This window comes from Nansenia antarctica, assembly GCF_963989245.1.
Source record: "Nansenia antarctica genome assembly, chromosome: 2".
Lineage (NCBI taxonomy): Eukaryota > Metazoa > Chordata > Actinopteri > Argentiniformes > Microstomatidae > Nansenia > Nansenia antarctica.
The window spans coordinates 65,735,835-65,763,089 of NC_137675.1; the positions used below are offsets into that span (position 1 = coordinate 65,735,835).

General features: G+C 48.1%; 1 protein-coding gene across 1 annotated transcript in view; it reads right to left on the reverse strand.

Moving 5' to 3' along the window:
* Nucleotides 1–3,879: 3,879 nt before the first annotated feature.
* Nucleotides 3,880–27,255, reverse strand: part of adgrl1a (adhesion G protein-coupled receptor L1a) — a gene marked incomplete at its 3' end in the record, with an annotated part of 112,727 nt that continues 89,351 nt past the window's right edge. Inside the window, exons 11-27 of the mRNA XM_080524030.1 lie at nt 26,681–26,784; nt 25,942–26,127; nt 25,571–25,609; nt 24,303–24,483; nt 24,008–24,130; nt 22,883–23,100; nt 22,225–22,398; nt 17,110–17,319; nt 16,559–16,779; nt 16,109–16,175; nt 15,895–15,986; nt 10,622–10,790; nt 10,130–10,285; nt 9,081–9,177; nt 6,931–7,053; nt 5,013–5,030; nt 3,880–4,820 (exon numbers count right to left, since the gene is read on the reverse strand). Coding sequence (XP_080380156.1) covers nt 3,880–4,820; nt 5,013–5,030; nt 6,931–7,053; nt 9,081–9,177; nt 10,130–10,285; nt 10,622–10,790; nt 15,895–15,986; nt 16,109–16,175; nt 16,559–16,779; nt 17,110–17,319; nt 22,225–22,398; nt 22,883–23,100; nt 24,008–24,130; nt 24,303–24,483; nt 25,571–25,609; nt 25,942–26,127; nt 26,681–26,784 — 3,119 coding nt within the window. The remainder of the gene's footprint in view (nt 4,821–5,012; nt 5,031–6,930; nt 7,054–9,080; nt 9,178–10,129; nt 10,286–10,621; nt 10,791–15,894; nt 15,987–16,108; nt 16,176–16,558; nt 16,780–17,109; nt 17,320–22,224; nt 22,399–22,882; nt 23,101–24,007; nt 24,131–24,302; nt 24,484–25,570; nt 25,610–25,941; nt 26,128–26,680; nt 26,785–27,255) is intronic.

A 27,255-nucleotide genomic window follows, 5' to 3' on the forward strand; every position in this document is an offset into this window, starting at 1 on the left:
TACACCCTTTAGATTTTTGCAAATATTCTGTCATATCCTTTCAGGGGATAACACTATCTTAATGCAACTTTGATATAACTTAAAGTAGTCAGTGTGCTGCTTGAATAACAGCATAGATTTATTGTCCATTGAAAATTACTCAGTACACAGCTGTTAATGTCTAAACAGCTGGCAACAAAAGTGAGTACACCCCATAGTGAACATGTCTAAATTGTGCCCAAAGTGTCAATATTTTGTGTGACCACCATTGTTATCTAGCACTGCTTTAACCCTTCTGGGCATGGAATTCACCAGAGCTGCACAGGTTGCTTCTGGAATCTTCTTCCACTCCTCCATGACGACATCACGGAGCCCACGGATGTTGGACACCTTGCACACCTCCACCTTCCTCTTGAGGATGCCCCACATGTGCTCAATTGGGTTTAGGTCTGGAGACATACTTGGCCAGTCCATCACCTTAACCTTCAGCTTCTTCAGCAAGGCCGTTGTCATCTTGGAGGTGTGTTTAGGGTCATTATCATGTTGGAAAACTGCCCTAAAAAACGGCCCAGTTTCCGAAGAGAGGGGATCATGCTCTGCTGCAGGATATATATCTGTCACAGTATATATTGGAATTCATGTGTCCCTCAATGAAATGCAGCTCCCCAGTGCCGGCAGCACTCATGCAGCCCCAGACCATGATGCTGCCACCACCATGCTTGACTGTAGGCAAAACACATTTGTCTTGGTACTCCTCACCAGGGTGCCGCCACACACGCCGGACACCATCTGACCCAAACAGGTTTATTTTGGTCTCATCAGACCACAGGACATGGTTCCAGTAACTCATGTTCTTGGATTCATTGTCTTCAGCAAACTGTTTGCAGGCTTTCTTATGCATCGGTTTCAGAAGAGGCTTCTGTCGGGGGCGACGGCCATACAAACCGATTTGATGCAGTGTGCGGCGTATGGTCTGGGCACTGACAGGCTGACATCCCACTTCTGCAACCTCTGCAGCAATGCTGGAAGCACTCGCACGTCTATTTTTGGAAACCAACCTCTGGATATGACGCTGAGCACGTGGACTCAACTTCTTTGGTCGACCCTGGCGAGGCCTGTTCCGAGTGGAACCTGTCCTGGAAAACCGCTGTATGATCTTAGCCACTGTGCTGCAACTAATTTTCAGGGTGTTGGCAATCTTCTTATAGCCAAGGCCATCTTTGTGAAGCGCAATAATCCTTTTTTTCAGCCGCTCAGAGAGTTCCTTGCCATGAGGTGCCATGTTGTCCAGCATTCAGAGAGAATTGTGCCCAAAACACCAAATTTAACAGCCCTGCTTATCATTTACACCTGAATCCTTGTAACACTAATGAGTCACATGACACCAGGGCTGGAAAACAACATCATTGGGCACAGTTAGGACATGTTCACTATGGGGTGTACCAGTGGCGGCTGGTGCTAAACATTTTGGGTGGGGCACAGCAGTGTTTCCTCCAGGATTTGTCACATTAGTGGTGGGGGGTTCCTCTTTCGCGCGATTTTTTTCGCGTGCATGATTTTTTTTCCGCGTGCACGCGCACGTTTACCCGTACCTCCGCCGTTCTGTTCGTGGTGATTTTAGAGGCAATAGATTATTTTTTATATATTATTAATAACACCAGAAGACAAGACATACAAACTGTGGTGAGCTACATTGCTTGTGTAACATTAGCTAGTAGCTATCCATTTTTCATTCATACACGGCCGGAAAAGTGAACAGAAATACAACGCTGACTTACGGTGGTATCTTGCGGCTGTCTTCACAAAGAGCTCCAGGATGCTTTCGCTTGAGGTGCTCGTTCATTGCAGATGTACTCCTGATGTACTCATTTCTGCACAGTTTACAGACCACCACATTGTTTTCTTTTTTCGTAAAAGCCGGAAATTGCAAAACGTCACGTTTGACGTCAGACTTAACAACCGGATATTCAGGACGCACATTTTTGCGCCCCGGCCTAGAAATAGGAGACAGCCAATTGGAGCGCTGCTACAGCTCACGTGTAAGCGAAAAGTATTCGGCCTGCCATAGACTGGCATTGACCGGCGCCCCGACGCCTCCCCCTATGTATTTTAACAGTGAATTTTACACACACACAGATAAAATGTTTATTGTATTGGAGGATTTTTAATGAATGCTGATAGGCGGCGACAGAATATCAGCCGCATTTTGTGAATAAACAATGTTTATTTTAAAAAAAAACTTTTACAAATCGCAACTAGGAAGTGAAGGTGGGGAACTAGGAAGTGAAGGTGGGGGCGGCGCCCCAGCGCCCTCTATCGGCCAGCCGCCACTGGGGTGTACTGACTTTTGTTGCCAGCTGTTTAGACATTAACAGCTGTGTACTGAGTAATTTTCAAAGGACAATAAATCTATACTGTTATTCAAGCAGCACACTGACTACTTTAAGTTATATCACAGTTTCAGTAGGATAATGTTATCCCCTGAAAGGATATAACAGAATATTTGCAAAAATCTAAAGGGTGTACTCACTTTTGAGATATACTGTAAGTAGCGGCTGAAGTGGTTCCAACATTTAGAGTCTGTTTGTCACAACCGCACACAGGTGACATGTCCACATCCATTGGGGAACATCTATCTTTACTCAGGGCACAACCAGTCTTTAGAGGCCCCTTGTGTGATGCAAACACAAAGTCACCAACACAGATACTTTCCTCCAAAGTTAGTGAGGCAGTCTTTTACCTTTCAAATGCCTGAAGAAAAGAACAAAAGGAAAAGAAAAGTCCTAATTTGTTCCTCTGTTTCATAGTGCTGACCTCTGACCCTGACCCCCGACAGCTGGCGGTAGAGTATCTGTCTCCCCCGGAGGTTGCAGCTGAGTGTCTCCTCACTCTCAGCTACACTTCTGTACATAAGAGTCAGTTCACAGCGAGAAATAAAGGCAACTACACTGAGGCAGCTCCGACTGCCAGGTCAGAACAACAGTATTGTTCTCCTTCCTTTTGACTTGGATGTAGTGTTGTTTTGACTTTCTGATGCTCAGTAACAAGCACTTCTGTGAGTGGGTGTATGTGTGTGTAGGTGTGTGTAGGTGTGTGTGTGTGTGTGTGTGTGTGTGTGTGTGGTAGGTCTAGGTGTGTGTGTGTGTGTGTGTGTGTGTGTGTGTGTGTGTGTGTGTGTGTGTGTGTGTGTGTATGCGTGTGAGTGTTCCAGTTTTTGTTCTGGCTCGAAAAAGGTATTTTTGGCAACACTGAAGAGCTTTCAGAGAGATCTTTTTCTGTGGTATAATGGCATACTATATTCCTTGTCTCATATTCCTTGTCTCCACAGCTACCTACTCCCATCAAAAACAAACGGAGATGGAAGATGACATAGGGCAAAAGAGGAACTAGAAAATGAATCATTTCTCCAGAGGAATGTATGAAGAAAGACTTCAGGGAAATGAAATTAAAACCAACTTTAACAACGTTTTAAAGTTTGGAAATATCTGTAGCTCAGTACAGTAGTAAGATAAAAGGGTTGGGATAGGTACATTCAGAGTGCTGGGCTTGGCATTTGGGTGCCAAGGGATAGAGGGGTGTAGAGGAACTAGGAACACGAGAGACAGAGAGAGCAGGTGAATGTTCCACAGGGAAACACTCAGCCATTGTTCATCTCCAAAACTCCAGGGACACTCAAAGAAAGACTGTGGCTGTGGAGACAGCTAGAACTCCCCCTAAATGTAGGTTTGCTCAATCTTTCAGATAAATACAAATAAAGAGGAGGAAAAAAAAAGGCAACCCGACAAGCAGGAAGCGGAGAGAAGCCAGAGTGAGAAGCGGCTTTGTGAGGCGGGCACCAGCCATCATCCCTCCTCATCACCTCATCGTCTTCCTCCCTGTCCCCAGTCCTCCTGCTCTCAGTCACAGGCTGGTGACCAGCTGCATCTGTCCGTCTCCCTCGCTGTGAGCAGGCTCCTGGCCTGGGTGGCCCTCCCCACTGGGCCTCCTGGGCGGAGCCTGGTAGAAGGTCTGCATGGGGCCTCCGCGGGAGCCCAGGGCGGGCCGCCCGGAGCTGTAGTACAGCTCTTCAGGGGGCTGGGCCGAGCGGGGCACCACCTCCAGGGGCTCAGGACTGCTGTCGGGGTAGGGCGAGTCTCGCAGGTTGGTGATGCTGGTGTAGAGGGAGTCCCGGGCAGGGGAGTCGGGAGCCCCGCCGCCCCCCTGCCCCCCGCCGGCGCTGTGCCCGCTGTGCCCGCTGTGGCCCAGGCTCTCAGTGAGGTCGGCCGTGTAGCTCTCAGACTCCTCCGGGTCGCTCTGGTAGAGGACAGACTGGGCTCTCTGCAGCAGCAAGGGCTCCTCTAGGGCTTTGTACAGCAGCTCCACATCCTGCGGCGTGCGCTGGCACCCCTCTCTGGACAGGAAGTCCTCGTCCTCATCCATGCTCCTGACCGGCTCGGCCCCGGGCCCGCCCGCTCCCCGGCCAATCCCGCCATGAGGACGGCCCCTGGCCAGGCTGCCACACACCCTGTCCCCTCCCCCGCCGCCGCCTCCTCCTCCTGCCCCTCCCCCACGCAGGTTGTTGTGCACCAGCTCAGAGATGATCATCTTCTCGAAGGCCGCCGCGTCTGACAGGTTGCGTCGTATCCCGCCCCCGCCCAGGGTCTCGGAGCCCCGGGGGTTGAGCAGGGGAGGGGGGCTGTCTGCTCCGCCCACACCGCTGCCCAGGAAGTCACAGCTGCCTCCGCCCCCGCCTCCGCCGCCGCCTGGCCCCACACTGCGGAGGGAGTAGCTGTTGTTGAAGTTACCATTCAGGGGCAAGGTCTCCATCCCACAGGGGTCACGAACCTTGGACATGGTGCTCTCTGGACACACACACACACACACACAAGACAGGCCCCATCATCAGGAGGAGGACAAACCTAGATCATGCCAATATGGTGAAAAGGAAATTAAATAGAATAACTACGAATACTACTATTACTAATGTCAGTCATATTCATCATATTCAAGTCAAGTCAAATGATGCAAAGGTGTGAAGAGGTAAGTGGTCGTACTTGGGTCACGGAAGGTTCCTGCAGATCCATGGTGAGGCAATACGGGAGGAAATTAAAGATACAGGTCAGTGAATAACGCACACACACACATAATTTTGACATTTAGCAGACGCTTTTAATCCAAAGCGACTTACAATTACAAATTACAGGGACATTCCCCCTGGAGTAACTGAGGGCTAAGTGCCTTACTCAAGGGCACACTAGTAGTGGTGTGGTTTCAGGCGGGATTTGAACTCACAACCTTCTGATCACAAGTCCAACTCACTATCCACTAGACCACCACTAGACCACCACTACCCCATAAACACACACACACACACACACACACACACACACACACACACACACACACACACACACACACACATTCATAAACATACCTAAATGAACTCTTTTGTATGCACGCGGACACCTGTAGCTTGTATCTTTGACATGATATTTCACCATCATTTACATCTCACCCACCGAATACACTCTGGATATTTACTGCTGTCTGCAAGTCTGTGGTATATGCATAATTCATGCACAAACCCGTAAAGCACCAGTAATGTTTATTTTACGACTAGCCTTCAACATAGCAAAGATGTTTTGCTTTCCCCCCCAAATAGCCATCATACAGCTACCGAACAGAGAGGCAGGGCGTCGTCCAAAGCGGGGTGGTGTGTGGGTTTTAATTTTTAATGCATAGTATGGTTTTAATCAACGCTCTTCAATGGTGGAGGGGGGGGGGGGAGGCTAATTAGACATTCTAATGAAGTACTCTTCCTACTTCCTCTCCAGAAGCGTTCTAAAAATGTCCCTGCTGCTGAGGCCTTGGCCGCCAGGCTGACGCATTGTGCAGAGAGTGTTTAAAATATTAAACAGAGACGTTGTCTTACATTTCAAGGCTTCAGACACCCGGACTGCTACTCTCTGCTGGCACGCTCTCAGTTAGGAGGAGAGAGAGAGAGAGAGAGAGGGGCGGGGGGGATTTGGAGGGGGGCGGGGTATCTCTGGATACAGTACTAATACCAGAGCATCTTAAACATAAACCCATCACACTCGTAGACACCTTGGTATATGACTTAAATCCACTGCCGGAGGCGCTCCCTGGACATTGGGAGATGTCGGCTGCTTCTGAATGTGCATTACAGCACTACGAGTGTGAGTGACCGATATACTCTGGGGGAAAATCTCAAAAAGGGAAGCCGTCCCCAAAATATCCTTCAGTCACAGACGAGGCTTTACTTTTAATCAATTTGTGGTCGTTCATATCAAGAAGGCAGGATTAGAGACATGGCCAGATGGCTAGGGCTTCTCTCTCTACTGAATTAGGCTGACAGGCACTGGCATTGGGACACACGCATGCACGCGCACACACACACACACACACACACACACACACACACACACACACACACACACACACACACACACACACACACACACACACACACACACACACACACACACACACACACACACACACACACACACACACACACACACACACACACACACACACACACACACACACACACACACACACACACACACACACACACACACACACACACACACACACACACACACACACACACACACACACACACACACACACACACACACACACACACACACACACACACACACACACACACACACACACACACACACACACACACACACACACACACACACACACACACACACACACACACACACACACACACACACACACACACACACACACACACACACACACACACACACACACACACACACACACACACACACACACACACACACACACACACACACACACACACACACACACACACACACACACACACACACACACACACACACACACACACACACACACACACACACACACACACACACACACACACACACACACACACACAGCCGGACTAACCAGTGGAGTTGAAGACCCCAGGTGAGGGAGGAGTGAAACTTTCAGCCAGTAGGGTGTTGTAGGGAGAGGTGCCGGTGCGTGTCTGTAACACTGGGTTGGTCAGAAGGTGGTTTCCCATGGTGGCTAAGAGGAGACAGTATCACAAACTGTCAACATCTACTACAAATATCTTTCAGAGTAATTTGGACCATTATGGTAACACCATTTAAACAAATATACTGCAAATAATAAACACCACATTTCCACCACATACAGTATATACATATGCATCGTAGTCAATGAAAAGTCATCTCTCATAATACATTTCCAGTTTATTAAAATAGCCTGGGTTATTTTTTGTCATGGTAATAGTTCACAGAGTAATGCATTTCACGGTGTTCCCCCTGAATGTTTATGCCTTGCTATTGTAACCTTTGAGTAAAGTACAATTGCAGTGGAAAGGTGCTGTTTGGAGCGTTGCCATTTGGACTCATATTTTTTTCCGTATCTTACAATGTACTGTAGTCATAGAGGGAATATAAATGCATACCATTATGTAGTCTGGGGGTGCAGTCATTGAAACACAGTTCATTTCACAGTAAAATGCGAATGCCACCGGTAGACAAATATAATTCAAAGAAATGGAACATTCAGAATGTGCTATAATGCCCATGTATGCTTCCAGCCCCGGGCCGTCAAATAGAAATGCCATGAAATTAAAAATAGGACAGCATGACGGAGAGTGGTCTAAGGCGAAGTGCACCCTTCAGGTCTCGCTCCTACTATTCATCAAGGAAAGACGGAGAAAGAAAGAAGAAAAAAAAATCCTGACAAAGAAGAATTTCAAACTAACACAGCCGTACACGTCCCCACGAAACATGCCTTCACTCCTAGAATGTCATTTACCTACTCTCCTCTTCTGCTGCTTCTACTGTCTATCTCTTTGAGATGCAGTCACACACTCTTTCTCTCTCTCTCTCTCAATCTTTCTCTCATTCACTGTATTTCTCTCACCTCTCTCCACACAAACGTCAAATTACTCAGGATTAGCCGTCAAGGAATAATCACAGAGGACTATGCTGTCGAAAAAAAACAATAATTAAAAGAAAACACGTTTGTAGAGAAACAAGTGTGGAGAGAAAATAGGACAGGGGGAAAGCGAGGGAGGCGGTGTGCATGGCGTAGCTTCCCGTCTTGTCTCCCGGACACATCACTATTGTCTGGAGAGAGAGAAGTTGATAACGAAGTGAAGTGGGGAAAATCAAAGAGATCTCGCTGATAATGACAGCGTGTCGCTCACACATCCGTCCCATTATTATTGCTCCATGATAGTCTCTCTCTCTCTCTCTCTCTCTCTCTCTCTCTCTCTCTCTCTCTCTCTCTCTCTCTCGAACGGAACGGCAATGCCGTCTTTAACTTTTCTGCCAACGTCAAACTTTTGTCAAATGCAAGTGAAAATCAAAGTCTTATAGCAGCACGTTTTGTTTGCTTTTGAGGAATGTGCTATTGTGTGATCCAGATCCCTCCCACCCTACCTCCCTCTGTCTCTGGCTGCCTCGCTGTGATGAACGTCCCGGAAAAGCGCCCACACCCCCACAACGCAACCTCACCCTCCTCACCCCCCCCCCCCCCCCCACCCAGCCTGCCGCCTGTCACTCTCCTCAATTAGACTAATTACCCCCTGCTCGCTCACACGGTAATCAGTTCATTAAAACAAAATGGATGAAATTACCATAAAGAGTGACGGTTGATTTAGCGACTGCCTCTTTGTCATAATCGTCAAATACCCCCCTCCCCAACCTACCCCCCTCCCCTCACCCAACCCACCTCTCCCCCTAGTGATTTTGTTCCCCATGGCGATGGTTGCCGTGCTGACGCCACTGGCTGCTCAGACTGTTGCTCATGTCACTGTACACTAACGCCCTGCCCTCCCTTCGAGAAAATCAGTGGTGCTTCACCCTCCTGTTCTGATGAGCATGCCATCAATGTGTGTGTGTATGTGTGTGTGTGTGTGTGTGTGTGTGTGTGTGTGTGTGTGTGTATGTGTGTGTGTGTGTGTGTGTGTGTGTGTGTGTGTGTCGTGTGGGCACGCACATGCCCGTGCACGTGTGTGTGTGTGTGTGTGTGTGTGTGTGTGTGTGTGATTAGAGAGGGTAAGGCAGGGGGCTCACCACGGTTGAGTGAAGGGGTACTGTTGATGTCTCCCGCCATGAAGGAAGATTCCGTCTGCTTCCGAACCGTGTCGTTCCACATCCTGCGGATTCGACTCTGAAACACGCAGATGCACACAGTGACATGAGACAGACAGATAGACAGACACATGGTAAATATAGAACTGTACAAGGCTCAGTGAATTGAACACTATAAGAAAAAACAAACACAAGCTACATGTTAACAAAGAAACAAGTAAATAAGCTTACTGTATGAACCTATAGCACAGTCAAGCTACTGCTCGACAAGCTAATACCCTTGTGTAAACAAAATCTGATTGAAACGTAGGAGACGATAATTGGAGCCTGATCCAATTGTCAGATGAAAGCCTCTGATTACATTGTGCAGTGATAGCTTGTTGGATGGTGAAGACTGTGTCTCTCTGAGTGTTGTCAAGACAGAACCATGTGTATGGAAACTGGTTAACGTGTGTACCCTTGTGACCTGGCCAGGCCTCCGATTGGCCAGGGCTCACTTGAAAAAGAGATGAAAATGTCAATGTGACTTATCTGGTTAAATAAAGGATCAATACAGAAATGACTCTTATTTTTCATGCAATTGTTTTGCAATAAGTCTGTGTGTGTGTGTGTGTGTGTGTGTGTTGTGTGTGTGTATGTGCATGTGTGTATATTATGTGCATGCATAGCCATGGCCCTGTGTATTACTACAGTATATGAGACGGCAGCTGGTGAAAGGGGGACCAAGTCGGCAACCAATCAAAATGTTTGGACTTTTATTCTGTAGAATGTAAATAAATGTCAACGTTGTTGAAAATAAACGACACACTCGCGAGTCAAGCCGAAAATATTGCAATGCAATGGATTCGGTGAGTAATCCCCACTACTACCTAGCGAACTATAACCCTACTTTACATTGTTAGCAGTTCTCACAAAGCAAGCTGTGTTAGTTGACGAGGGAGGGTGTCATTGATGTTCAACAAGGTCGAAGTCAGAAATAAAAGTCAGAACATTCGGTCGGCTGCTGTCACACATGTGGTGTGTCAGCTGACCTGTCTGTGGGCGGCAGCGTGGCGTGCCTGGCTGCCGGTGTAGTAGCGGTTGTTCGTCCGCAGGGCAGAGTTCTTCAGAGAGCCGTGGGAGCTGGTTGTGGAGGTACGGCTGCAGCAGTAAGAGTGGCGCAGACACTTACTGTACTCCTTATGGACCTGGAACAAGAGAACAGGGGCGCTGGAATCGTTATGCTCGCGCACATAAACTCACACACACACACACACACACACACGCACACGCGCACACGCGCACACGTGCACACGCGCACACACACACACACACACACACACACTCAACACACTTAACTATACTCACTTTGGGGCTGCAATAGAGCAAGGCTGCGACAGGCTCTTTAATAGTTCTCCAGTAACGCACCAAATACACTCTGCACTCACTCTGAACCTGTCAACGGAGTAGGGCTGTGGACTTCCATTTCCAGTTCCCTGGCTCTTAGAGCTGTCTACTGAAGACGGGAGTGATGGATAGCTAACCTTTTTCTGCAGGGCACAGTGGAAGATGAAGATGAACATGCCCTGGAAGGCATTGAAGGTGGTGAAGAGGTAGGCCATGATGACCGTGTTCTCGTTGATGAAGAGCAGACCAAAGGCCCAGGTCAGACCCAGGAGGAAGAGCAGGGCGATCGCCCCCAAAGCCCAGGACCTGAGGAGGGGGAGAGACCGACCCTAACGTTAGCTTAGCATCACTCATCACACACCTCTCACAGAGACTCCCACCACTGCTATTCACCCCTTATAAGCCTTAACCCGTGCTCACATACTATATGAATGATGAATGAATGAATGGTCTTTATTGTCATTGATATAGTACAGGTACCAAACAACGAAATTTGGGAGGGGGGGGCTCCCCTGGTGCTAGGAAAAAAAAAACTAAAAAAACAAGAAGGGAAAGGAGCTGGTTTACATAAATAAAGGCTATGTACACTATCCACTATACTATACTATACAAATAAAACACTGTGCTGTACTCTACATTTACATTTTTGGCATTTAGCAGACGCCTTATTCCAAAGCGACTTACAATCAATACATTTGAATACTAAGCATGTGAATCAGCAGTCCACTATTCGTTGCAGGAAGAGTACTCTAGCTCGGGCCCGGGGCCACTGATAGAAGGAAAAACCTTCTCCCTATTATCGCCTTCTACTAAAACGTTTTTTTTATTTAATTTTTTAATTTTTAATTTTTATTTTTTATTACTGGAGAAACTGAGAAACAGTACAAGGGGGGCAGTAGAAGTTCTTAGGGACACAGTAAAGGGGAAAGCGGGTGTCTTTAGGAGACGTAGTGGTGAGGGTCAGAAGATGACTCAGGAGGAGCAGTTAAGATGTAACCTGAAGAGATGGGTCTTCAGTCTACGACGGAAGATGGGTAGTGACTCTGCCGTTCTGACAGCCGTGGGGAGCTCATTCCACCAGCGGGGAGCCAGTGTTGTGAAGAGACGTGATCGGGCAGCCCGACTGCTGTGTAGAGGAGGTGGGGCCAGTCGGCCAGCCGAGGTGGAGGAACGGAGTGAGCGGGCAGGGGTTTGGGGGGTTACCATTTCCTTCAGGTAGGCAGGGGCTGTCCCTTTAGCTGCCTGGTATGCAAGCACCAGGGTCTTGAATCTGATGCGAGCTGCTATCGGGAGCCAGTGCAGGGTGCGAAGGAGAGGGGTGACATGCGAGTATTTGGGGAGGTTGAATACCAGCCGGGCAGCAGCATTCTGGATGAGCTGCAGAGGTCTAATGGCTGAAGCGGGGAGCCCAGCCAGGAGTACATTGCAGTAATCCAGGCGGGAGATGACCAGTGCCTGGGTCAAGAGTTGCGCTGCCTCTCTGGTAAGGAATGGTCGTATCCTTCTGATGTTGTAGAGGAGGAATCTGCAGGAGCGAGCCGTTGCTGCAATGTTCTCCGCACAGGATAGTCGGTTATCCAGGATCACTCCAAGGTTCTTGGCTGTCAGGGAGGGGGTTACAGTAGAGTTCTCCACTGTGATGGAGAAGTCTTGGAGAGGGCAGGCTTTCCCGGGGATGAAGAGGAGCTCGGTCTTGTTAAGATTGAAATTGAGATGGTGGTCAGCCATCCAAGTTGAAATGTCAGCGAGACATGCTGAGATACGGGTTGCCACGTGTACATCAGACGGGGGGAAGGACAGGAAGAGTTGAGTGTCGTCTGCGTAGCTGTGGTAGGAGAGCCCATGTGAAGAGATTACCGAGCCAAGAGACTTGGTGTAGAGGGAGAAGAGTAGGGGCCCTAGGACGGAACCCTGGGGAACTCCAGTGGAGAGGGTTCGTGGAGAAGATAGCGATTCTCTCCAGGTCACCTGGTAGGAGCGGCCCGCCAGGTAGGAAGAAAACCAGGAGTGTGCGGTGCCAGAGATGCCCAGGTCTGAGAGGATGGAGAGAAGGATCTGGTGATTGACTGTGTCGAAGGCAGCAGACAGGTCAAGGAGAATGAGAACAGAGGAGAGGGAGGAAGCTTGGGCAGAGTGGAGGGCTTCCGTGACTCTATGCTATGCTATACCTATTCTAACATTTCCTATTCTCTGAACCTTATGTACCCTACGGTTGTCATATTGCACATAGTGTTATTGCACATTCATTTAAAGTGTCGCAGTTTGCAGGCTTGAAATGTACACATTTGTGCCTCAGCACTACACCTGATTTCAATCCAGCAGCTGCCATCAATCCGTCCAGACTGTCCAGGGCCCAGAACCTTGGTCTTTGCTGTGTTCAGGGCCTGAATGGCCCTGGGGTAGAAGCTGAGCTTCAGTCTGTTTGTCCTTGCGAACATGGTCCTGAACCGCCTGTTCGAGGGCAGCCGAGCAAAGTGTTCGTACCCAGGGTGGGATGGGTCTCTGGAGATCTTGGAGGCCTTCCAGAGGCAGTGTGTGTTGTACAGCTCTTCCAGAGAGGGGAGGGGGGCGCCGGTGATCTTCTGGGCCGATCTCACGACTCTCTGTAGCGCATTCCTCTCTGCGGCTGTGCAGCTGGAGAACCAGTTGCAGATGCAGTAGGTGAGGATGCTCTCCACTGCGCAGCGGTAGAAGGCCACCAGCATCTCCTGTCCGATGTGGTCTTTCCTGAGGACTCTCAGGAAGAAGAGCCGCTGTTGTGCCTTCTTGATGATGGCTGCTGTGTTATTCTTCCAGGACAGGTCATCCTGTATGTGCACCCCAAGGAATCGGAGGGTTGAGACTCTCTCCACGCTCCCTCCGTCGATGAGCAGGGGCTGGACCTCAGATTTTTTCCTCCTGAAGTCCACGATGATTTCCTGGGTCTTTGACTGGTTCAGCAGCAGGTTGTTAACCTTGCACAGCTTGCTCAGCTGCTCTACCTCATCCCTGTACGCCGCCTCGTCCCCCCCCGAGATGCAGCCCACCACGGTGGTGTCGTCTGCAAACTTTACGATGGAGTTGCTGGGGTGGACGGGGGTGAAGTCGTAGGTGTAGAGGTTGTAGAGGATGGGGCTTAGCACGCAGCCCTGGGGGGACCCAGTGCTGAGTCTGAGGGCTGTGGAGGTGTGGGAGCCCACCCGCACCCTCTGGGGGCGGTCAGACAGGAAGTCCTTGATCCATGCACATATAGAGTGTGATAGACCCAGGTCTAGTAGTTTGGTCACTAGCCTGTCTGGAAGGATGGTGTTGAAGGCAGAGCTGAAGTCCACAAAGAGCAGTCTCGCGTAGCTGTTTCCCCTCTCCAGGTGGGATAGAGTGGAGTGGAGAGTCGTCGCGATGGCGTCCTCTGTGGACCTGTGGGCTCTGTAGGCGAACTGGTATGGATCCAGGTTGGGCGGGAGGCGTGTGACTATGTGGGCCCGGACTAGTTTCTCGAAGCACTTCATGATGATTGGTGTGAGTGCCACCGGGCGGTAGTCGTTTAGGCAGCTCACCGTGCTTTTCTTCGGGACTGGGATGATAGTTGAGGTTTTCAGGCAGGGTGGGATGGTGGCCTTGGACAGGGACTGGTTGAAGATGTTGGTGAAAACCCCGGCCAGCTGGTCGGCGCAGTCCCTCAGCACCCGTCCCAGGACGCCATCCGGCCCTGAGGCTTTCCTGGGGTCCACCGCCTTCAGCACGCGTCTCACTTCATGCTCTGTGAGGGTGAGGCTGCTGAGAGCTGGAGAGAGTGGTGTTTGTGTTGTGGTTACCTCCGTTCGCCCCTCGTCGAACCGGGCGTAGAAGGAGTTCAGCTTTTCCGCCAACAGGGGGTCGTCCTCCGCGGCTGTGAGCCTGTTGGCTCTGAAGTTTGTCATGTGCTGAACCCCCTGCCACACCCGCCTGGAGTCGTTGCTCAGGAAGCATTCCTCAATCTTCTCTCTGTGGTCTGCCTTGGCCTCCCGGATGCCGCGCTTTAGGTTAGCCCTGGTGGTGCTGTACAGCAGTGTGCCCTTCCCTGCGAAGGCGTTGTCCCTCTCCTTGATCAGTTTTTGGACCTTCCCAGTCATCCATGGCTTCGTGTTGGGGTAGACCCGGACCCGTTTGTCCACGGTGGCTGAGTTGGTGCAGTTCACTATGTGGTTCAGAACCGACGACGTGAACTGTTCCAGGTCCTCATGCTCATATTCCTGCCATGAGGTGTCATTCAGGCAGATCTGCAGTGGAGCGGACCCTGCTGGCCAGGTTCTGACAGTCTTAGTGGTGATAGGAGCACTTTTCCTCATGGGAGTGTAGGCTGAGATCAGGAGGATTGACACATGGTCAGACATGCCTAGATGAGCTAGCGGTCTAGCCTTGTAAGCAAGCTTGATGTTGGTGTATACCTTATCCAGTGTCTTTTCTCCTCTTGTTGCACATTTAACATGCTGATAGAACTTCGGTAGTACTACCTTCAGGTCAGCATGATTGAAATCTCCCGCGATGATGTGTACGGCTTGAGGGTCCGCGCTCAGTCCACTACTGATGACGTCATATAGCCGCGCCAATGCTAAGCTACCAACCGCGCTCGGCGGTATGTAAACACATGTAATGTACACTGCGTTGAATTCCCTCGGGAGGTATGTGGCATTTAACAGTCAAGTATTCCAGGTCTGGGGAGCAGTGGCTACTTACAGTTTTTGTGTTTAAGCACCAGCTGTCCTTCGTAGATATAATGAGGCCGCCTCCTCGCGTCTTCTCACTAAGCAGCGTCCGGTCCGCCCGGTGTAGGGTCCGTCCTTCCAACCCGACCGCGGAGTCCAAGATGGTGTCATTTAGCCAGGTCTCCGTGAGAACAATCACACAGCTATCTCCCACGGTGTTGTTAGTAGCGACCTGCAGTCTCAATTCGTCCATCTTGTTAGCCAGAGACCTGACGTTGGATAGGAATATACTCGGCAAAGCAGGCTTATTCGGGCTCCTCTTTAGCCTAGCTAGCAGGCCTCCCCTTTGTCCTCGGCGTTGCTTACGGTCTCGACGCCGACGTTTGCGCCTGAGGGTTGGGATAGCGTACCATTTTTCACCCGGTGTCCGAGCGATGTCGAGTGGGATCTGCTGTTGTTTCAAGAATTCCGTTGTTACAGTCCTCTCGTTTTGCGCACCAACTTCTAGTAAGTCTAGTCTGCTGTATGTACTATTTACACAGCCGTTCCCTATGAGTATTAAAATAAAAAAGTACATACAAATGTACTTAGAAACACTTAAAAGCACCGATTTTGGGAGATCCCCCAGCCTCGCGACCGAGCGCGCCGCCATCTTGAATCGATCTATACTGACTTCTTGTATGTCTCACGTCCAAATCACTCAAATGATCAATTCAGAGACTTTGACTCCTCAGAGAGGGACTCACTTGATGTTGTCCAGGCGACTGGAGTCAGGTTTGAGGGCGGAGGAGTTGCGGATCATCTTGTGCAAGGTGATCATGAGGAATATGAGGTTTAACTGGGGAAAAGAGGACAGACAGACACCTCCGTCAAACAATAAGTGGACTCCATGAAAACTCTCTGGGTCTGGGGCAAGAGCTGCCTAATAAACGTACAAACGAAAATTGTCTTGTGATTTACCATAATAACAAAGGACACAGGTCCAATGAAACTCCAGATGAAGTAATTATCCACCCGCAGCCAACATCTATGGAGGGACACAGGAATAGAATGAGTTATATGAGACATTTTAAACATACTGTAAACCCACGGGCACACACAGACACGCATGCATACACGCACATACCCCCACACACACACACGCACGCACGCACGCACGCACGCACGCGCACACACACACACACACACACACACACACACACACACAGACACACAGCAAATTCCCCTGTCTCAGAGGATTGTTTTATAGAGGCTAATCATCAGGCTTTGGCTAACACCGTACGGAAACCCATTCCATTGAGGATGAGTGAGCTACTTCACACGTTGCTTTATATTACATTCACTGCTAGAGGGAATAGCATAATCCTGCTTCCCAATCTGCAGGTGAAAAAGGACTGGCTTCACACGTACGCTTTCTTGGTCCCATAGCTCCTGTAGTCTATGGCGGCTGAGATGCCCACCACCAGTGCGGGGAAACAGTAGCCACACAGGTAGTAGTACTTCTTGCGGGAGTACTCGCTCTCAAACACCTCCACCAGCATCAGATAGAGCTGCACGCCCTCCAGACACATCCAGGAGAAGGCAGCCAGGAAGAAGAAGTGCAGAAGACCAGCAAAGATGGGACAGGCAATCTGAGGACAGCACAGGCAGATAGATAGATAGATAGATAGATTGGGGAGAGGAGAGGAGAGGAGAGGAGAGGAGAGGAGAGGAGAGGAGAGGAGAGGAGAGAGGAGAGAGAAAGGGTAGAGAGGGAGAGAAAGGAAATAAGGAAAAGGAGATGAAAAAAAAAGAGCAAAGCTGGGTGAGCTACAGGAAAGGACAGGAATAGACTCACTTCAGCCAAGGCTTTTTTGTATTGTGTGGATAAAGATGAAAGGAGAAAGATGAAAGGATTGACCAAGCTGGTCCATGATAGACACCATTGCATGTGTCACCGGCCTGGACTTGTCAATACTCACAGGGTACTGGGTCTTGTTGATGCCGATGAGGAAGAGGAGCTCGGCGATGAAGAGGTTGATGCAGAGGTTCTTGTGGATGGTGTTGCGGTCCGTCTGCAGGCCCCTCAGGAAGCAGAAGGTGGAAATGCAGATAGCCAAACACACCAGGGAGATGACGATGCCCACCCAGGTGATCACAAACAGGATGAGCTCGTGCATCCGCCCCGGGTACTGAGACGCCGAAGAGGGAAGTGTGGTTGAGAGATGTGGGGAAGTAAGAGATGTGTGGAGGGGTGTGAGAGATGGAGAGGAGAGGTGTGTGTGTGGGTGGGGGGGGGGGGGGGGGGGTAATGGGATGTGGAAAAGAGAGGTGGCAGGAGAGGGGCGGGGGAGAAAGAGATGGGAGAGGGAGGGAGGGAAGGAGAGCAAGAGGGAGGTAGCCTTTTTTAATATTTGTAAATAAATTCAGGAAGCTAAAATGTTGAGACAAGAGACAAGACATCCTGAAAAAATACATGACATTCAAATTCAACTGAATGTCAGCTCGAGTTGCAGGACATGAATTTGTAAGTGTGCGTTTGTGTGTGCGTGTGTGGTGCTACTATGTGTGTGTGCGAGTGAGGGAAAGGCAGATAGAAAAAAGAAAAGGAAATTAAAAACAGACAGACAGACCGAGAAGGTGTTTGTGTGTGTTAGTATGTGTGTGTGTGTGTGAGTGTGTGTGAGTGTGTGTATGTGTGTGTTACGACCTGGCTTTTTAACAAAAAGGGAGACACATAACAAAAAGGGAGACACACACCATATAAACGATATAACATTAAGAATTTAATAAAGACAACTTAGGCAAATTAAGACAATAATCCAATGAGGTATGATAGTCAGTATGTCAGTAGTGTAAGTGAGTGAATGCAACGGGAAGTATGGTGAGAAGGGTGTTGTATTGTGTAAAGTAACATAACAAATGAATAAATGGTGCTGGTGGAGCGAGAGAGCTGGAGGCTGGAGACTGGAGCCTCTTTTAAGCAAAACCAGGGGGCCGTGCCAGCTTACATTACATTTACATTTTTGGCATTTAGCAGACGCCTTATTCCAAAGTGATTTACAATCAATACATTTGACTAAGCAAGTGAATCATCAATCCACCAGTCGTAGCAGGAAGAGTAATCTAGCCAGTGGTGTAGTCTACGTGATACGCGGGACTACGCCGTATACCCACTAGGAATGGCCAAGGATTTGCGTATACCCACTAGGAATGGCCAAGGATTTGCGTATACCCACTTAAAAATGCGCGAGATTACATATACCCACTTAAAAATACGCGAGGATACGTAACGGTGTTATATACAACAGATAGATCCGGTCCATTCATGTCTCTATTGGTCAGTTTGAGTTCCAGCCGTACAAATATCCATACGCACGGGCCGGCTAACTGGAATCTTGACACATCTTGTATTACTCCGCGTTTGTATATTTTACCCGTCGTGCCTAACCACTCCGCTAGCTCAGCTGTACCAAATACACACCTGTGCCGCAGCCGCACCATAACGCTTATTGTGACAGAACTTTCAAAACTTCCCAGATATGAAGCGAAAGCAAACGACACTTTTTGAGTGTTTTAGTAAGCCTTCCCCTGAAGCTACTGCCGCTTCTGGTGACACTGACACTGACATGAATGTTAGTGTTACAGAAAAAGAGCCAGATGATGAGGCTAATGCTATCCAGCACCAACACGATGCCATCGTAACGTCACCTGGTGGTAAGTGAAAGTACCATATGATATGCGTTATCATTAACGTAAACCGTAACAGCAGGGTATTATTGTTGGTATATTGAATTGTATCTAGAACTAGCTAGCTAACTTCACTAACGTTAGCTGCGTTAATATTCTCTGTATAGTTATTCTCTGTCAGAATAGTAGTGTGATGATGGATCAATGAATGCGGGGGAAGGGGAGAGAGAACTTAGATACTGTGTGTGTGTGCGCATGTGCGTGTGTGTCTGTGTGCAGTAGAAAACAAACAGAATATGATGTTTATATCTCCTTGTTTCAGACGATGAGACAACTGAGAACTCCTGGCCAGCCTTGTGGACTGAAAGTCAGGCTAAGGAATTTAAAAGAAGGCATCCTTGGTTACAGTGGAGGGACAGAAAATTAGGTAATATCAGCACACATGAAAAGGCAAAGCTGATATAAACAATTGACATTCATAAAGTCAATGACTATGCAAATGAGAGTTAATTCAGGGTCATCTTTAATGTGCATTAATTTAAGACATTTACCATTCAATTACTATATTGTAATGTTAGTTATCAATAGTTGTCAGATAATTAGCTATTGAAAGAGTGTAATGTTTTCCTCCTTTCATCTGCTTTTCAAGCATTTGCTAGCCATGGTGTGAAGATTGTAAACAGTTTATTAAATACTTTAGATTTAATTTAATTAAAATGTTGGCCCTGTTCAGCAGATGTTATTGCTAATGTAGATACAAAACGTGTATGATGATGCTAATTAGTCGTGGTTTTGTTTACTTCCAGGTTGTGCTATTTGCAGGTCCATAAAATCAACTGCCATCCTCACAGAAAAAAGAGTGTCCATATCTGAGGAGTGGGTGTCCTTTAAGATCCAGTCTTTAAACACAGACAGATCAACGGCTCTGACCTCTTTGAGGAACAAGATTCGACGACATGAGACGTCCAGGGCACACGCAATAGCCCAGGAGCTCACTGAAAAGGGTGGACAGGATTTGCTTGGAAATTTGGTGAGAGCTGTGTCAGAGACTGTGTTGGCTGAGACAGATGCTGTATTCAGAACAGCATACTATCTTGCAAAGATGAACCGACCTTTCACTGACCATGATGATCTCATTGAGCTTCAGGAAAAAAATGGTGTCAACATGGGTACTAGTCTGCACTCAAGGTACAGTTCCACAACAATTGTGGAACATATAGCAAAAGAGATGCAGAAAAAAATTGTTCACAGTCTTGTGTCATCTTCAAGCAAGTTGTCTGTTCTCATTGACGAGGCTACATCTCTCAGCCACAAATCTGCCATGATTGTCAGCCTGAAAGCCTCAGTAGATGGAGCTACTCCTGAATTGTTGTTCCTGGAGCTGGTTGAGCTGGAGAGCCAAAGGGCAGAGGGCATAGAAGAAGCTCTACTGAGCTGTTTGGACATTGCAGGCTTCAGTGAAGAGTGGCTTCAAAAGAACTGGGTCTCATTTATTTCTGATGGAGCAAGTGTCATGTTAGGCAAGAAGTCTGGTGTGGCAACCAGGCTGACTGCAAGGTACCCTAACCTCTTCACATGGCACTGCATGAACCACCGTTTGGAACTGGCTGTATCTGATGCTGTGGATGAGGTTCAGGCAATCAACCACTTCAAAGCGTTCATGGAGAAGATCCACAATCTCTACAGTCAATCTAATAAAAATTCACGGGAGCTTCTGGAAGCAGCACAAGAAGTGGGCTCAAGTCCTGAAAATTGGCAGAGTTTTAAGTACACGATGGGTGGCCAGCAGCTTCCGTTCTGTACAGGCTGTGTGGAGGTCGTATGAAGCACTCAACAGGCACTTTGAAAATGCTGCAGAAGACCAAACAAGAAACAGCAAAGAGAGACAAACTTACAGAGGCCTGGCACGTCGTATGCAAAGCAAGGAATTCCTGTGTGACCTTGGACTCATGTATGATGCACTGTCTGAACTTGCAACCCTATCTCAGCAACTCCAGGCCCATTCAACCACACTCTTGAGAGCAAACCAGCTTCTGAAGCGCACCATCAGAGTGCTGGCAACATTCAAAGACACCCCAGGAGAGAAAACAGAGGAGGCACTGACAGCACTGGGTTTGGGACATTTGGGATCAGTTCCCCTGGAGTCAAATGCAAAGCTCACACCAATCAATGCAAAGCAGTTCCTCCAAAGTCTGATCAACAACATGGAGAAGCGCCTCTCATTTGAAGGTGAAATGCTTCTTGATCTCAATGTTCTGGATACAGGAAACTGGCCATCAACACCTGGCATACGGCATGGTGAGACACAGGTAAAGCGACTGTGCAGGCGGTTCAATCGTTGTGAAGCGCAAGCAGTTAATGGTATGAGAGATTTCCTTGAGCACCCAGACAGTGAGCCTGAAAGCCTAAAGCCACTCATACGATGCATGCAGACCATCCCTTGCAGCACTGCCGAATGTGAAAGGGGCTTCAGTCTCATGAACAATATATGCACGGACAAGAGATCTACACTGTTGTTGTCCAATGTCAGTCATTTGATGATGATCAGCATCAATGGGCCCCCTGTAAGACTTTTTGAGCCAAGGAAGTACATCACAACATGGTTGAGAAGCCATCGTTCTGCCACACAAGCAAGGAGGCAATGCAAACCTCAGATGGCCGAGTACAAGCATATTTGGAAAGCTTTGTAGACTACCAGGCTGTTTGTTTTTTTCTTATTTGAAGCGTTTGACTTGTAGCAGTTCTTGTGGCAGTTCTTGTAGCAGTTCTTGTGGCAGTTCTTGTAACAGTTCTTTCTTTCTTGCATTTAAGCTGAGAGTACATAGTGATGGTGATTAACACTAAACAGTAGAAAATCAGTCCACCCCCTGCTGTAAATGCCATTGGTTGTTAAAGTTTTGTTTATAATAAATTGAAATGTTTGTAAACACATAACCAGTCGTTCAGAATGCTCTCATATATGTGTAGATGCATACTGTATGCATAAGTGAGTATGGTGGTGCTTATGGGGTGTCGCTACGGGACGGGTGTCGCACCAGGACACGTCGCTCTGGGACGGGTGAGCATGAAGCTGGGAGGGAAAAATCACAGTATACCCACTAGAAAAAACTAGACTACACCACTGAATCTAGCTCAGGCCAGGGGCCAGCTGCCCCATATCCGCCTGATAGGGCTCCAGCTCCGCCCACCAGGTAGCCTACCTGGACAAACACTGATGATGCATTTTTGAAGGTTTTTAAAGAAAAAAATACAGTACCATGGATGTATTTTTTAAATTAAAAAGTTTTTGTAAAAAAAAACTATTATAAAAAAATTATTTTGCCCATGATTTGGCGGCCCACTTGCAGTACTCTCGCTGACCAGGAGAGGGCCGCGGCCCATAGGTTGGGAATCGCTGGAATACATACATCAGGTTCGTGGTGTGCCATGAGCACTGCAAAGTTGGTGAGGTGGCTGCAGGAACAGGTGGTGTGTGTGCCGTTGGTGTCCAGCAGTCTGCAGCCCTGGGATGACCATTGGCCCATCATAGAACGCTCTGAGTAGTTCCAGAAAGAACAGTTTGGGCTGTAGTGGTTCTCCAACTAGGGGAGGAGAGAGAAGCGAGGTAGGGAAAGAATGAGGAAAAAAAGGGAAGGAGTTGGAAAATATGGTAATATGGTGATTCTTGTTTGAATGTGTAACGGAACATTGTCTGGAAAGCCTGGAAATCAAGGCTAATGTGTGTGTGTGTGTGTGTGTGTGTGTGTGTGTGTGTGTGTGTGTGATTAGTGATTAGTGATTAGATTAGATTTCGTAGATTAGATTCTACTTCATTGTCATTGCAGTGTACAAGTACCAGACAACGAAACACAGTTAAGCATCTAACCACCAGTGCAAATAGTGATATAGTGCAATGACATGATAGTGTAGACAAAATTGTATATGTACAGCTTTGAAATGCTGAGTACAGTACGGCAAGTACAGTGTGTGTGTGTGTGTGTGTGTGTGTGTGTGTGTGTGTGTGTGTGTGTGTGTGTACAGTACTAGTATGTGTACCATAGATGGACATAGTGTGTTTCCAGGTACCTGCAGGTGTTTGAGAGTGAACACCACAGGCTCAGTGAGGAACACTCTGCTGGACTCTTTATTGATGGAGGCAGCGATGACATGGGAGTTGACAGCCAGGCCCCGCCCCCCTGGCCCTGACCCTGGACCCGGCTCCACCTCCATCTTCACTGTAGCATTCTCAGTGGAGAGGAAGGATCCCAGGTTCTTATACAACACAAACACCACCTTCACTTGGCCTGGGGAGGGGAAGGAAGGGGGGGAGAGAGAGAGAGAGAGAGAGAGAGAGAGAGAGAGAGAGAGAGAGAGAGAGAGAGAGAGAGAGAGAGAGAGGGAGGGAGAAGCAAACAGACAGTGGGAGAGAGAGAAAAGACAGAAATAGTGAGATGCGGTCCATAATATGGAAATGGTGAGGGAGAGGCAGAGATGGAGAGCGAGAGAGTGACAGAGAGAGAGAGAAAGAGACAGAGAGAGAGAGTTAGTGAAGGTTAGAATGATGGTAAGGACCGTTTCATTTTGACTGGTGGAAAAGAGGGAGATTTAATGTGGAGGGCAATGGAACATTCATCCCTCAAGCATTCACAGATCTCTTATTATTCCATATGAATATTTCATGTGCGTTTGTTTCAATCATTCTAATCTCGTTCCCACTGCAGAGCCGAGCCTAGACAGAAAACAGAAAAAAGGGGGGAGGGGGGTGGGGGGCGGTTGGGGGCTAGGAAAGAGAGGAGGAAAGGAGCGAGGGATAGACGGAGGGGGTGTGAAGCGGGAGAGATGAGAGAGGGGGATAAGATGGCGGAGAGACGGAGCGAGAGAGCGGAATAGGGAGGAGAAGGGAGAGGGAGTGCTGAGATTGCTCTGTCAGGCTGGGGATGATAGTCATCTACACGCCTCTCCAGCTATTCTATTAAGACCGCCGTTAAGAAACCATCAAGAAAGGAATTGTCTCAGCGCTTTTGTTAATCTGATTAGCCTATTATTATGAACCAATAACTTAGGCAACTGCATGCAGATTGTTTTAAGGCTCGCAATGGAAATGCAAATAGGAACATTGAGTGGGTGCAGGCAGAGGCTGTGTGATCGTGATCATCTCGGGGGAGAGGAGGGGGTGGGGGGAATTGACCATGATGAGATTGTGCCACTGACCATTGCGGCTGTACTGTTTGACCGTGGAGGCGGAGAGCTGGATGGTGCTGTCGCTGGCATAGTTCTGAGGGAAGGACAAGTCCTGGAGGTCCATCTCTGTGTTCAACACGTGCACCTCCAGATCTGAAGGAACAAACACACACACACACACACACACACACACACACACACACACACACAATACATCAGGGTTACTGCTAAGTTGACATGCTGATGAATACGCAATTTCAAAGGTGTACACGTACAAATATTTCTTCTTCCTCTCACAACAAATATACATTCTTCATCCTCTTACCGATGTTGGGGGCTCGGTCGGTGAAACGGTTGCCGTACATGTTGTTGGCCAATAGGAAGGCTCCTTTCTCCAGCACGTCCAATAGCATGGTGGCGGTGTGGGCCTGCTCTGTGGTGTTCATGTCCTGCCACGCATCCAGAGCCTCTGTACGCAGCAGGTTGTCCACCGTCTGCACTACCGCCTGGCAAACACAAGGGGCGCAACGGTTTACTACCACTCTAAATCACCCTCGCCGCCGATTTACATTCCATTTACCACTGCTTTAAATCTGGCTTACAACAGCTCTGCATTAGATTTACAGTTTATCTAATAGCAGTTTCGATTTTATCGACTCCAATTTATTAGAGAGGCTTGCATGATTAATTGCGTAATTCTCCTGAACAGGCCTCTCAAAAATGTAGAGAAAAAATGCATGCGTTGATTCTGGATTCCTCGGTGGAAGAGAGAGCACTGAAGTTTTATAACGCTCCGCACGCTACGAGGACGTACTCTCCCTCGTACTAAAGAGGAAGCACCCCGGTACTGACTGTCTATGAATGTCGTTACGTTAAACGACACTGTAACCAATGTAAAAAAGAGGCAGTCTAGTTCCACACGACATAGCCCGCTTGCCACATGGGCACTAGAGATGAGACGGTCTGGTATGAAATAACACAGGCAGGTTAAACAGCACACACGCTGCTAAATATAGGGTTCTATATGAAATAATATAGACAGTGTGCCATTTCATTTCAATACAATTACCCTCTCTCCTAGCCAGAGATATTGGAGTGAAAAGAACACACAGGCACGGCACAAGTACCAACAGCATAATCATTGCAACGCAGCCAAGATACTGTAATGTCAGAGAAATATTATTTTCCATTTCCATTACTCTGACCAATATTTCAGAGATAGACTATGAGAGTCAGAAAAAAACAGAAAACAACTACAAGCAACCAGCAGCCTTCAGGAAATATCACACGCACACATTTAAATGCATATCTGCCGGGAGTGATTACACATACAGTTCACATCGCACTCCACCGTAAACTAGAAATATTACAGTATACACAGAATACACAACACCACAGGCAACATAAATCATATCGTACTGAACACACAACATTTCTACCACAGGCTAAAGAAATGAATGATATACCCACACAGTCTACCACAAGCAAGGGTTTATCTTTTGCACATTATTCAAAGTCACAAAACACGACCACTCCAGAGACTGGGGAAGATATTCTACATATGAAGGAGAGAGATAAAAGGGGAAGAGTTACCTGGATGTAAGCCCGACAGGTCCTCTCTCTCTTCTGGAGCTGATAGAGGAGAAACCAGAGATGAGAAATTACCATTCCAACAGTGTGCAGTGTGTGAGAGTGAAGCCAAACAACTGCAATTAAAAAGTGACATATACTGGGTTGTTAGTGTTTGTATTCTAAAAGAACATCTGCTAATCTTTCCCGTATCTCATTTAATGTGCAAATCAATGGCGTGTGGGTGTGTGCGTGTGTCAGTGTATCGCTGTGTGTTTGTGTGTGTATATGTGTCTGTGTGTGTCGCTGTGTGTCTCTGTGTGTTTGTGTGTGTGTGTGTGTGTGTGTGTGTGTGTGCCTGTGTGTGTCTGTGTGTGTGTGTGTGTGTTGAGTACCTTGTTGTAATTGCGGGCTGCTGACTCCTTGTTGCCTGGTCTCAGGGCCTGGAGCTGGGAGTCCAGTATGTCCAGCAGCTGCTCTATCAGACGCACAGACGAGCTGACATCTCCAGCGTGGATCCTCCCACGTGTGTGGTTCACCAGCTCCCCGGCTATGTTAGCGGCATTCTCACCACTCTTTATCTAGTACACACACACACACACACACACACACACACACACACACACACACACACACACACACACACACACACACACACACAAATTCGCACATTAAAAGAGATATGGCTATATACATGGCTATAAAGCAAGCTTCTGTCCAGTTTGTCTATGAGTTATGATGATGCCCAGATGATGTTTGGATGCTACCACAGACTGAGGGGTTTGTGTGGTCATGCTGGTAGAGTTGTATGTTTAGGTTGCACAGTAAAAACAACAATATATACACCATCACTTGGCAGTACCATGACCTTACTGGCTTGCAGCTGAATGTGGAGTAGCCAAGAGGACTAGCAGGCTGGAAGCATTTAAGTGGATGCATTTAACACAGGGCATAGTTTAAAGAGTGGCTATTCTAATGAGGAACACCTCAGTGATATGGTAATGGTGTTCTGATGATCGGGCGAGCCTAGGAGCCTGGGAGACATGGTAATGGGTCTGGAGATGATGGACACAGGGACAGAGGGAGTCAGGCAGGGTGAGAGAGCCTGGCTACAGGGATGGTTGGAGGTCTCACCTTCTGGACCACCTGGTTGACCCAGGGGGAGGTGCAGTTACTGAGGTCAGGTCCCCGAGGGTTCCACACGACCGGGGCAGACAAGCACTGGAACGAGGCGATGCCTGGAGACGCAGGTAGAGAAGGGGGGAAGAGAGTAATGAAGAGATAATAAGCATTTGGTTTGGGCAATTATAGAAAAATAGATACATATAGAGTGGAGAGGAAAGAGCATAATGTATAATACGGTAGATAAAAAAAGGAAAAAAAAACGAAATGAATTTTTTAAAATGCAATACTCCAAGAAATGGGGAGGGAGGGAGGGAGAAAGGGAGGAGGTGGAAGAGAGTTTGTGAGAGAAAATGGGGCAGAAGTGGAAAAGGTTAAATAATAGAGTGTAGGACAGAGTGGGGGAGGAGGGGTTTTCAAAGAGAGCTGGCTGCAAGAACATGGCTGGAAATTAACGGAAATGTATACGTACTACACAGATGCACACATACACACACACACACACGCGAGCGAGCGAGCATAGGTACACGCACGCACGCACGCACGCACGCACACACGCACGTACACACTCACACAGACCAAAGAAA